This window comes from Petaurus breviceps, unplaced genomic scaffold (genome assembly GCF_028583685.1).
Source record: "Petaurus breviceps papuanus isolate PSGF00001 unplaced genomic scaffold, PetGlider_PUasm1.0 90897, whole genome shotgun sequence".
Lineage (NCBI taxonomy): Eukaryota > Metazoa > Chordata > Mammalia > Diprotodontia > Petauridae > Petaurus > Petaurus breviceps.
The window spans coordinates 9,250,459-9,264,173 of NW_027187374.1; the positions used below are offsets into that span (position 1 = coordinate 9,250,459).

The 13,715-nt window shown below is 38.8% G+C and overlaps 1 protein-coding gene across 1 annotated transcript in view; it reads left to right on the forward strand.

Moving 5' to 3' along the window:
- Positions 1 to 13,715, forward strand: part of CLIC6 (chloride intracellular channel 6) — a 72,421-nt gene that overhangs the window by 50,808 nt on the left and 7,898 nt on the right. The window contains exon 2 of the mRNA XM_069074966.1: positions 13,180 to 13,289. Within this exon, the coding sequence (XP_068931067.1) occupies positions 13,180 to 13,289 (110 nt within the window). The remainder of the gene's footprint in view (positions 1 to 13,179; positions 13,290 to 13,715) is intronic.

Below are 13,715 nucleotides of genomic sequence, written 5' to 3' on the forward strand. Positions count from 1 at the left end.
CAGACACATATATATTTCTATTCCCTTCAGCTATTTTCATACTGAGAAATGTTTTATCAGTTAAAATTATTGTTTTTCCATGTAGGAAAGTAAATAGTTCAACTTTGATAAGTTCCTTATGATTTCTTTTCCCTGTTTACCTTCTCATGTTTCTCTTGCTTCTTGTATATGAATGTCAAATTTTCTATTCAACTGTCTTTTTCATCAAGAATACTTGAAAGTCCTCTATTCCACTGAATAATTATATTTTCACCTGAAACATGATACTCAGTTTTGCTGGGTGGGTGATTCTTGGTTTTAATCCCAGCTCCTTTGACCTCCGGAATATCCTTTTCCAAGCCCTTTGATCCCTCGGTGTAGAAGCTGCCAGATCCTGGGTTATCTTGATTGTGTTTCCACAATATTCAAATTGTTTCTCCTGGCTGCTTGCAATATTCTCTCCTTAATCTGGGAATTCTGGAACCTGGCTATTATATTCCTAGGAGTTTTCTTTTTGGGATCTTTTTCAGTAGGTGATCGGTGGATTCTTTCAACCTCTATTTTGTCCTCTGATTCTAAAACATCCAGGCAGTTTTCTTTGAGAACTTCCTGGAGGATGATTTCTAGGTTCTTACTTTGATCATGGCTTTCAGGTAGTCCGATAATTTTTTAAATTATCTCCCCTGGATCTATTCTCCAGGTCAGAGGTTTTTCCCATGAGATATTTCACATTGCCTTCTATTCTTTCATTTGTTTGGATCTGTTTAACAGCATATTGATTTCTCATAAAGTCATTAGCTTCCATTTGCTCCAATCTAATTCTGAAGCAATGATTCTCCTCATTGAGCTTTTGAGATTCTTTTTCCATCTGGCAAATTTGGCTTTTTTAAGGCATTCTTCTCCTCATTGCCTTTTTGAACCTTTTTTTTGCCATTTGAGTTAGTCTGTTCTTTAAGGTGTGATTTTCCTCAATCCGGCTGTTGACTCTCATTTCATAATTTTCTTGCATCATTCTCATTTCTCTTCCCAAATTTTCCTCTACTTCTCTTATCTGCTTCTTAAGGTCCTCTATGGCCTGTAACCAGCTCATATTTTCCTTTGAAGCTTTTGGTGCAGGAATTCTGACTTCACTGTCTTCCTCCTGTTCCATGCTTTGCTCCTTTTTTGTCCCCAAAATAGGAGTCTAATGTTGGAATCTTCTATCTGCTTTGTTTCCTTTGCCTGGTCACGTTACCCCTCAGTCACTTGACACCTGGGCTTTTTGCCACAGTAGGACTCTGCCACCAGACAGGGGAGCTCTTGTCCCAAATGCTGGGGTTTTCTCAGCTGCCAGAGGTATTAGATGGGTGCCCTCTCTGAGGTCTCCACACGCTCTGGCCAGCTGGACACACACCCCAGGACCTCCACCCTAGACTGCAATCCAGATCCAAGCAGGTTAAAGCAAGAGCGATTACCCCTCAGACTGGTCAGTTGGTCCCCCTACACTCTGCAGGCCAGGAGCTGAAGCTGCCACGTGGCTCTGGCTGGCTGTGCTGGCATCTCAGGGACTTCTCACCCTAGGGCCAAAAGCCAACATACTCCCACTTACTGGGTCCCAAAGTCCAGACTGCACTGACCTCTCACTTTGTCCTTTGCAATCTATGTGTTGATGAATCTGGAAATGGCCACAGCTGCTGCTGATCTCTTCTTATTATATTATTTTAGTAAGTAGTATTGATTTGATTCTTGTGTCCTCTGACACAATGTGTCAGAAAAAATCAGATGCAGAGACATTAAATGACTCAGCCAAGATTACATTATGTTAGTTGCAGAGCCAGGAGTAAAATCCTGGCCTCATTCCAATGCTCTTTCCACTCTGCCATACTGCTTAGGTCCATGGGTCATCCTAGAAAGCCAGTTCAACTACTTGTATTTTGGGGTACTCCAGCACCATGCTCATCAGTCTGTTTTAATACATTGATTGGGAGATTTGGATCATTATCTCAGGTCATTCAACTTTCCAGCCCTGATACTTTTGTCAAACAGAACTACCCCTTGTCATGGAAAATGCATGATCTTTCCTAGCTCCACATCTTTGCTAATATTGTACCCCAGACCTGGACTGAACTCCTTTTGAATTTTGTCAGTCTTTTAAAGCCCAACTCAAATGTCACTTCCTCCATAAAATCTTCATTGCCGCTAAAGACCTTCCCTCTCTGACCTTACATAATACTTTGTTGTGCCAACTCTTGAATGTACTTGTCAGATGATCATATAGTGAGGGCCTATCCTCCATATGTAGCATGGGAATGTTGTTACTTGGTTCTAAGACAGGGAAAATAGATATCTCTAGTCTCTTCCTTTCCATCCCCACCATCCTTCTCCAAATGAGGCTTTCAATTCTTGCCAGGAGGGAAACAGGAAGTTGGAGCCAGAGCCTATTCTACTTTCCACAGAGAGAGGGGGTACTAGGCTAGAATTACATCTATGTTCTTCATTAAATATTACTAATCTGGGAAATGAGGCTTTTAATACCCCCTAATTACTTTAGCTTTTGATCACTTTATTTTTCTTTATGTTTCAATGTGTCTGATTTTTTTTAATGGGCTTAAATCACAGAATTCCAAATGCAACAAAAGCAATAAAATATGTTTGTGGCTTGAAATCAAATGATCAAATGAGAAAGAAATAACTAAAGGTGCTGAAACCAGCTCAATCTGGTTTTATCTGGTGAAAGTGAAATTTTTTGTGTCAGCTTAGAGTCAGTAGAAGCACACGTGTCAATATTGCTGTCATAATATGAAACCACATCAGAGTTACTGTTTTCTCCAAGTAAGTCACATACAAATAAATATTGGGAAATGGCCCATGTGAATATATGTATATACATATATGCACACACACATATACATATTTGCTTATATTGTGCCCCAGACCTGGACTGAACTCCTTTTGCATTTGTGCCAGTCTTTTAAAGCCCAAATCAAATGTCACTTCCTCCATAAAATCTTCATTGCCGCTAAAGACCTTCCCTCTCTGACCTTACATAATAATTTGTTGTGCCAACTCTTGAATGTAATTTTTTTATTTATTACTTTCTTGACTGTAATGAAATTATCTATTTTATCTTTCATGATCTCTTTTTATTGTTTGGTTATGAATTCTCAACCATGCATTTGTGACAGGTATCTATTATCTTTTACCTTTTAAACTTTTTGAGTAGAAACGATTTCATAGCTTTGTATCATGAACAATTACTTTGCACATGATCTTAAGCCCTTAATCATTGTTTACTGAATTGAATGAGATTCTGTTTGCCTGCAGCAAAAGATACTAAAATTGAGTAATTTTCTTCTTCTGAGTTTCAAGTAGATTGAATCAGTGCAAAACAGGCAAACCATCTAGATATTATTTGAAGTAAGTTTTGATTAAAAGAGAGCAAATACTAAATTATCCATTTTTTATAATTCAGGCTGCTGTGTTGTTCATTTCATTCCAGTATTTTTTGAGGGGCAAGTCAGCAGAAATGTCATTGTTCTCAAATACTGAACCCTGAGCAAGCTGTAAAAGGCATTACAATATCAGGCTTTTAAAAAGTTGAGTTTTAAAATCAGAACATACAATTCTGAGTTGTGCAAAGTTGTCTTCAACAACTGATAGGAAGCAGGGAAGACATCTCCCAACCTGCTTAATCTGAATGCATTAAAAATGTACACGCCAATTTCTTCCGAGGCTCAGAGCAAGGTTGATAAGCCTTAAAATTAGCTTGGAGAGTTGTTGGTCTTGATGAATAAAAGTGTCCGAACCTTGCCTCCCCATCAGGCTGCAAGCTTCTTGAGGGCAGCGCCAGCTTTTGCTTTTCTCATTCTTCCCAGTCCAGTGCCTGGCCGTGAGCACGGCGCTTAATAAATGCTTGTTGACTTACTTTATTTGAGAAAATTTCTCATTTATTGTGATATTGTCAGCCAGTCACGCCCCACTTATATGTATTTATCCCATTATCTTGTCTATTTTGCGAATACCATTAAGAGAGAATTCTCATTGCTCATGAATGGGCTATGTAGATTATGTATCCTCTTCTTTATTTTTGCTGGCACATCCCAGTACTGAAGCACATTAAAGTAATAAAATTAGGCAGCAAGACGTCCTAGTCACTCCCACCATGTTCCCGTAACCCCCTCATTTACAACTGACTGAGACAGATTTCTTTTAAGAGTAATTTAAGATGAGGCAATACTGCATATGTAAATCCTGGTTTATTGGCACTGGTGGCAGCCAGTTAATTCTTCTAAAATGTTGTTCAGCCTTCAGTCAAACAGCCATAGCAGTTTGAACTCTGTGATTTTAAAGTGACCCTGGGGGATAATGTGCAAAAGCAGCTTTCATGATGATCATATAAATCATGGACATTCTGGCCACACAGACGCTCCTGCCACCAACAAGCCAGATGTCAGATCCTATCTGTAATTCTGCTGCTGAGTCTCTAGAAGTCTGGGCCCTTAGCAGAGTCTGCTAACAATGGCATGTCCCTGTCCCCCATTCATTTAACTCTGCTTCCATAAAAAGGGAACAGTAGCTGCCAGGATACAGGAAATGGAGAGCAGTAGGACAATTACCAGGAAAAACATTGACTTGATACCGAGGTTGAGATCATTAAAGAGATGGAGCAAATTAAGAGGTTCACACAATATAATTATTCTTTGGAACTCAGGGTTGCAAACTACTTTCTGCATTTTTTAAAAGATGCCCATTTCCAGACACAGAGCTCTTTGTGAAGGTGAGCTTTATCAACAAATCCAACAATGAAAAAAATACACATAGTTAAGCAGGGATTTCATTGCATTCAAAATGAGTTAGACTAGGACTCCAAAGGTTAAAGAGACAAGTCAGGAAAAAAATGATTGCACCACTCTGCAGACTTATTTTGGGCTTTACTGTACTTAGCATAACTACTATAAAATATGAGCTTTAAAAGGCTGCAAGTCCCAACTAGCTAAAATAGGTATGTGGTTGAATGTCCTTATTCTTTTGTGCCCCTTCCCCCTTTACTTTGCTTGAGTGTGTTAAAAGCTCCAGTTACTGAGAATATAGCACAAGTTTTAAGAATAACAAAACAGTAAACCATGGAAATAAAAAAATAAAACCCAGTTTTCATTTTTCTTTAGTACAGATTGGGAGAGAGAGGAGGTAGCAGTAGTGAGAATACATTTTGTTTTGCTCTAAGGTGAAGAAAGGAGAATTGTTTGGGGGTATTCTCACTGACAAGCACTTGTACTCGTGCCTTTTGCTTCCTCCAGGGTGAAAACATTTATTAAGCCTTTATTTAAAGCATCGTTCTAAGTTCTAGAAATACAATTTTCCTATTCTCAAGGTGCTTACATTGTAGTAGGGAGTGGGTTTCATGTGCCGGGTAATTATAATAGTTTGTGTATATATAATATATACATAAATGTAAATATTATGTATATATACTAAATATACATATGTGTGTATGTGTTGTGTGTATTGCTTTGAGGTTTGCTAAATGCTTTTCAATTAATATCTCATTTTATCCTTACAATAACCCAGTGAGATGGGCCCTATTATTAGCCCCATTTTACAGATGAATAAACTGAGACAGACAGACATTAAATGACTTGTCCAGGGTCATAAAGCTAGTAAGTAACTAGTTATAGATTTGAACTCAGGTCTTTCTAACCCTAGGTTGAGCACTCTAAATTCTGTGCCACATAGTTGCCTCTACACAGAAAAGTATGATACAGGATAGTAAATGATAGGGGGAAAGGAGAGATCTAGACAAAATGCTTTAGGGATTTTTGAAGAAGAAGAGTGTCTCCTGAGGGAAAAAGGCAAGGGGCCAGGCTGGGCATCTTCCATCTTCCCCAGAGCAATGAATTTTATCCTTGCAGGCACAAGACAACTTTCTTCTGCTACCTGTCCAACTCCCAACCGGGGTGTGGAGAGCCTCCGGTGCAAAGAGGAGTCACCTTGCCCTTGACCTCAGGTCTTCCATCTCCTGCTGTACCCTTTCCTGTCTGTTCTTACTCTTTGGAGTGAAGAGGAATAGTAAAACAAGACTTCCTATTTGATCTGCTGACCCTGTGCCTCCTCTCTCATACTGCACTCACCTCCAGCCTCATCTTCAGCCTCCTTTGGGAAGTGGAGGGGTGGCCTCCATGCCATGATGAACCTTCTCACACCTTGTCATATCCTTCACCTTTCAGTGATTCTGAGCTCCCCAAACATTATCCCCTACCCCTAGTTCCTGATTTCAATTCTCCTCAACTCTCTTACCCCAAAGTTTCAACCAAATACCACCTAGATCTTCCTCTGTACCTTGTGGAATATCTGTTCCAAAGGCAAAACTTTCTTTTTGTTCTAAAACTTTTCTTTTCCTCCTTCCATCTACCAGCTATTACCACTCCCCACCCCAGTGACATAGCCCCGCCTGGCCACTCTTTTCAATGTTCACTGCACCTTCACACATTCCTCTCAGCTCACTGGTTAAGGAGAGGGAGTTGGAATGCTCCTTGCTTCCCATTGCCTCTTCCAGATTCTCTCCTTACCCCTATTATATCTATCACTCCATCAATATCCTGGTAGCTGTTGTTTATAGACCTCCAGGTAACTCCCTCTCCTTCCTTGGAGAACATGACTCAAAATTCTTTTCTCCTGCCCAACTCCTGCCCTTATACTAGGGAACTTCAATATACACATTGACTCTCCTTCAAACACCTTAACCACTCAGTTTATCAGTCTACTCACTTTCTGTGATCTCCTCCTCCACTCCACCATAGTCATACACAAACATGATCTTATTATCACGCACAAATATACTGCCTCCATGTTCAAGAATTCTGAAATCCTCTTATTTGAGCATAATCAAATGGCTTTGTACCTCCCCCTCTCCCTCTCCTTACAAAACCCTACTCTTTGTACCTCTAAAATTTGACCCTTCGCTTCTATTTCAGGCCATCTCCCATGCATGTGTCACCCTTTCCTCTTTTCTCCATCTTAAGCCCTTGGTGAACCAATTCAACTCTACACTGTCTTCCTTTCTTAAATCTCTAGCCTCCTTATCAATTAGTTCATTATACTCTGCCAAAATCTGCTGTGGATCACTCTCATTTGCTGCCTTTGTTCCTACAAACATGCTGCTGAATGAAGGTGGACAAAATCATGCAACCGTTTTGACTAGGTTCACTACAAACTTGTTACACAACCTCAGTTGGGTCCTCAGTCCTGTTAGGAAATTCTTCTGTACCTCTCTTATCAACGCACTCTCCCATTCTCCACAGTGACTTTTCAAATCTCTCATAGCTTCCTCTCTTCCTATTTTCTTAGCTGAGAACCTTGCCTCACATTTTACAGAAAAAATTGAGGGCACGAGCTCACTCTTTTACCTTCTCTATGTCACTGAGATGCTTTCTGCCATTATCTCCTTCACACATCTTGCATGAGGTGATGGCTCTACTCCCCTTGCTCTCTCCTTGCTCAAGTGATCCCATTCTTTCCCATATTCTTCAATAGATTGCAACCATCATCATCACCACTCTCATTTATTTTCAATCTCTCCTTGTCTACCAACTCATTCCTTACTACTTAGAAGCATGTCAATGTCTTCCCCATTCTCAAAAAGACCTTTTACTTTGTCCTTCCATAGCAACTAACTATTGCCCTGTATTTCTTCTGCTCTTTTCCACTAAACTCCTTGAAAATACCTCTGTAAATGCCTCCTCTTTTTCTCTTCTTACTTTCTTCTTAACCCCTTGCAACATGGCTACTACTCTTATTCTACCAAAATGGCCCCCTCCAAAGTTAGTAATGAACTCAGAGTTGCCAAGTCCAATGACCTTTTCTCAATCCTCATTTTACTTGACCTCTTCAGTTATTGACACTGTCGATCACCCTCTCCTCCTTGACACTATCTTCTCTGTAAACTTTTGCCTTTTTTGAGGGCAGGTATTGTCTTTTGCCTTTTTTTTTTTTTACCCCCTGCTCTGAACACAGTGCCTGGTACAGAGAAGCTGCTTAGTAAATGTTGATTGATTGAAAGAATGTTATTGACTGATAAGAATCAGGAAAGGCAAGTGTGTTGAGCCTTGAAGGAAGATAAGGATCCTAAAAGGTAGAGATGAAAAGGGAGTACATTTTATGTCTGTATAAATACAGGGGGATGAGGGAGAGCATGTGAAGCTCTGGGAACAGTATGATTGGAACATAGGAATGTATGAAAGGGGGTAATGTGAAAGGCAATTGGAAGTTATTTACACTCACATTGTGGGAGGTCTTAAATGTTAGGTTAATGAATATTTTATCCTAGAGACAATAAAGAACCACTGAAGTTTTTGAATAGGTCAATGAAATGGTCAGAAGGTCATTTGGCTATTGTGTAGAAGATAGAGGGCAGAGGGGTAGAGTCAATAGAAAAGGAGATCAGTTAGGAGGTTAATATCATAGTTCAGGGGATGAGATGGTATTCATTGTTACTATCTTCTCCTTCCCACTAACTCCATAGCAACCTCAAAATTTTCAGTTGTTTTAAGTGTTCTGGAGCCTTTGATGTAGAGAAGTATATCAGAGAGTGATAAGAAGGGAAGATGGGGTAGCACATGGCATGGGACCCAAAGGGAAAAGAAGATTTATAGTTATCCATTATCTTTTCTTTTTTAGTTAAATCCAATTATATGAAACTTTGGATATAATTCGTGTACCTTTTCCCATTTTCCACTTCTGGGCTCAAGCAAATTCTCCCTAAAAAGTGCATAGAGATAGCACCTCAAATTCTTTTATTGCAGACTGAAATAGTAGGTTTAGGAAAGGCAGTTTGCCACATTTTTGTCTTTGGTCATTGCATTGAGGTTCTATGGCTGCCATCTTGCCTTAGCTACCTCAGACATAGCCCCTTTACTTGTTATACTTCCTTGTAAGTAATTTGAGCTTAATGAAGGAATGTGCTCTCTTAGAGCCACATCACCATAAACCCAAGGAAGATTAGAACTTAATTAGAACCTGAGAGATCATGTAGTTCAACTACCTGATTTTATAGATAAGAGAACCAGATGAAAAAAGCAATTTTCTCATGGCCACACAGAAAGCAGATATCTGAGCAAAGTTGGTTAACTTCTAGTCTAATTCTTTTCCTACTCTGCCACATTTTAGTTTTCCTCACCATACAAAAGGAAAGTTACTTAGGCTACCTTTTTTGTTCAGGTCATGCCTGCATTGCCTTGGTATAGAGAATTAATTTATTAAATATCCTTTGTTCTTGCTTGGGATTTCCTTGTTCTTGTTGGGATTTCATTTGAAGTCAAATGAGTCCTTTACTGAAGAGTATGTCCAAATCTCATCTTGGTCTTTTTAGCATCCTTGCTTTATTATGGATTCATTTAGTAGAAACTTGAGACAGAGAAAGAAGAATTTTAGCTACAGCTTTGTCAGTTTTAATAATAACTGCCCATCTCAAAGGAGGTGTGAACCATTCATTGTAGGGTCAGACACTTTCCTCTGTGTTACCTCACTCCCCACACAATCCATTGCCAGAAGGGCAAATCAATCAACATCAACAAGCATTTATTAAGCACTCACTTTGTGCCAAGCACTATACTTGTGCATGCAGAGAAAGACAAAAACTTTCCCTCCTCTCAAAAAGCTTACATGTGAATAAGGGAAACAATACATAAATAAATACATATGAGTTATATATCAGGTAAAAAGAAGGTAACCTTAAAAGGGAAAACTCAAGTGGAAAATAGGGAAAGCCTCCAGCTGAAGGTGGTAATTGACTTGAGTATCAAAGAAAGCTGGGGATGTTGAGAGGTCAAATTGAGGATGGAGAGCATTCCAGGCATATGCAACAGCCAGAGCAAAGGCATAGAGAGGAGAGATGAAGTGTTGTGAGTAAGGAATAGCAAGGAAATTAAAGAAGTACCCATCAATTGGGGAATGATTAAAAAAAATATGATATACAAATATAATGGATTATTATTACATTGTGAGAAATGATGAAAGGGATAATTTCAGAAGACTTGTATGAATTGATACAAAATGAAGTGTGCAGAACCAGGAGAACAGTTTATACAATAAAAGAAATGTTAAATAGCTTTGAAAGATTTGAATTCTGATTAGTTTAATGTCCAACCACAGGACCAATGATGAAGCTTGACAGAAAAGAAATGCATTCAAAATTCAGTGAGAAACATTTTTGGATATGAATAGCATGGGAATTTATTTTGCTAAACTATGCATATTTGTTACAAGGATTATTTTTTTCTCAGTCCAAGGAAGGTGGGAAGGAGAAAAATAATTACTTGTTAATGAACAAAAAAAATCAGTGATTTAAAAAAAAACAGCAAGAAGAAGGCTAGTATTGCTGGGTGGTAGAGTTCATGAAGGGGAATGAATTGTGAGAAAACTGGAAAGGTCAGAAGAGACCAGTCTGTAAAGAGCCTTAAATGTCAAACAGAGGAGTTTCTATTTGATTCTACATGGTCAAACTTAGGATTTAACATAATTAATTTAGCAGCTGTGTAGAGGATGGATTGGATTTGAGAGAGAGAAGGCAGGGAAACCAATTTCAATACAATCTCAATAGTCCAAGTCCAAGTAACAAGAGTCTGAATTAGAATGCTGCTTGTTTGACTGGAGAGAAGAGGACATATAAGGGAGAATTTGTGAAGATATGAAAGAGGATTTGGCAACTGAATGGGTATGTGGAGAAAGTGAGAGTGAAAAGTGTAGGAGGAATTTGAAGTAACAAACCTGATATGATGATATTGTCCTCAATAGCACTAGGAATGTTCAAAAGAGAAGATGACTTTAGGGGGAAAATAGTGAGTTTTGCTTTGGACATATTGAATTTGAGATGCCTATGGGACAACCAGTTCAAAATGTCTGCTAGACATTGGAGATGCAGTAGTGGAGCCCAGAAGAAACACTAGAGATGGTAATTGAACTCATGAGAATTTGTGAAATAATGATAACAATAGTTAGCATTTATATGATGCTTTAAGTTTTTAAAAGACTTTACAAATGTAATCTCATTTTATTCATGTAACAACCCTGGGAAATAAATACTGTTATTAACCCTGTTTTACAGCTAAGGATACTGAGGTAGGCAGCAGTTAAGACAAAGGTAGTATAACTAGTAATTATGTAAAGCTATATTTGAACTCAGGTCTTCCTGAATCCAGATCCAGTGCTCTATGGTCCCAAACCAGGGCCTTGGGAGATAAAATCAAGAAAGAGCATTGCCACAAAACCCCAGAAAGTTGAGAGTATCTAGGAGGAGGCAATCAATAGTGCCAAAAGCTGCAGAGAGGTCAAGCATAATGAGGAATAAGAAAATATCACCTGATTTAACAGTTAATAGATCACTGATAATTTGAAAGAAAAGCTTCATATCAATAACCATATCAGAAATTAGACCACCAGTGGGTTTAGAAGACAGTAAGAAAAAACAATTTCATAACTGAGACTTTTACAATGAATTTAGCAGAAAAGTGAGAGATAAAAGATGATAGTAGCACTTTTTGAGCATGGAAACATGACCACATTTGTAGACAGCAGAGTATAATCCAGGATATAAGGAGATATTGAAGATTAGAAAAAGAATTAGAATGATGGTGGGGCCAGTGTGCTAGAGAACATGGGAGGTGATGGGATCAAAGTGGAATATAAAGAAGTTGACTTTGGCAAGGAGAAGGACATCTAGTCTTCTGAGACTCAAATGAAGGAACAGATAGTGGTCAATGATATGAGATGAGAAGGAGGAAAAAATGAAGCTTTTGGCCAGTGACATCAATTTTTTAGTGAAATATGAGGTAAGTTCCTCAACTAAAAGTATTGGGTACTGTGGGAGGCTAGAGTTGAGATGAGGTTTGGGAGAACCACCTTGGTAAGTGGGACAGGAAATCAATTCAGCAGGAGTAGAAGGATTGCCTTGCTATTATGAAGGTCCAGATGAGATTAGATAATATAAATTTGTAGTGGAAGAGCCTATTCATTGTTATGAGGGAGAGTATATTTGAAAGATGAAGGTGGGGGGAATTATTTCACTTGCCACTTTGATCTTTTATAAAATACACATTTTCTACTGGGCAACCCTCATACTCTTTCCCTCTCCCTTCCTCTCTAGGTTTCCAGAATCGGAAGGGACAACTTTTCCATAACATTTAAAAATTTAGGTTCTAACAATATAATTGAGAAGTAGAGGTAAAATGTCTCCTTGTTCTCATTTGTCTTTCCTCTGTCTCTTTCTTGTGCATTTCTTGTTCTGTCTCTTAGGGAAAAAAAATCAATGAGAAATAATTCTGCAGGGAGTGGAGAACCATGCAGAATATTAGAGCTAGATGGTATCATAGCATTCATAGGATCATAGATTTATATCTGGATATAACCTCAGAGGCAATTTAGTCCAATTTCACATTTTATAGTTTAGTGAACTGAGACCCATGGTGTTGAATGACTCGCCGAAGGTCACACAGGTAATATTTGTCAGAGGCAGGATTTGAACCCATAGAACCATTGCTTTTTCCAGTGCATCCCACATCAAACCCCTCTGCTTTTTTTTGTGGAGGGGGGGATGTCTCTCAGTTTTATTGATGTTTTATGTTAATATTACATACATTTATAGATTATTCCCATTTCTTGAGAGGTCTCTTAATGGTAAGCAAAACTAATAAGACTGTGACTTCATCTGGAAATTCATGCAATATTTCACATTAACAGAATTTTTTTTCTCTTTCACTTTGCAAAAGAGAAAACTGGGTCTGGAGTGGATGTGATTTGCCTATGGTCATATGAGATGTGTCAGAGGTGTGACTTGAACCCATGTCTCTGCTATTTTAAATCATCTCCTTCTTGTCAGTTGTAATGGGAGTTTTATATTTGTGTTGAGAGAGAGGATAATGGGCCTGAAAGAGGATAAAAACAATATACAATTATTTTGAGTAAAGCAAAGGAGTCCACATTGGAAGTAGAGTCTGCTGAATTATTGCTATGTTCCCTTTACTTCCCTAACCTCCATTTGATCATGTCAGACTCTACCTAGATGAACTTGGGACCAGAGTAAAATGTCTTAGAAAGGCACTTAAAAAAAATTGGCATACCTTAGAGCAACAACTTACATTAAACCACTTCATTTCCATTGTGGAGTTTAGAACTTAGAAATATAAAATCACCCTAGCTTAAGACCTTGAAAATGCTATTTCAATTTTGTAGGCTGGTTATGATGGTGAGAGCATTGGAAATTGCCCATTTTCTCAGCGACTCTTTATGATCCTGTGGCTAAAAGGTGTTATATTTAATGTTACAACAGTGGACTTGAAAAGGTAAGAGGGCCATAGAGTGCAATGATTGTAACTAATTTTCCTCCATCCCTCTTTCTTTTGTCCTTTCCCTTTTTCCATACTCTTCTGATTCCCCTACTCCTACCCTTTCTCCCTTGTACCCCACCACACCTGTCACCTCTGCTGCCACACCCCCCTGCCTGCCCCCCTCCCCCAACCTCCCCCATATAATGGAACCACATAAACTGATCTCTCTATCTCAGCATATATACATGGGTAGAAAACTTGAGTACCAACTTTGGCACAAAGGATATGGTACAGGAGAGAAGGGTATGATGTACTGAGCAAGCCTCTCCAGTGCATATGAGCTCCTTTAGAACTCAGGGCCAGTCATAGGCATTTAGAACATGGAGCTAGAAATACTGTAGAGCAGTTCAACTTTGTGAATCAGGCTGTTGTTCTTCAGTG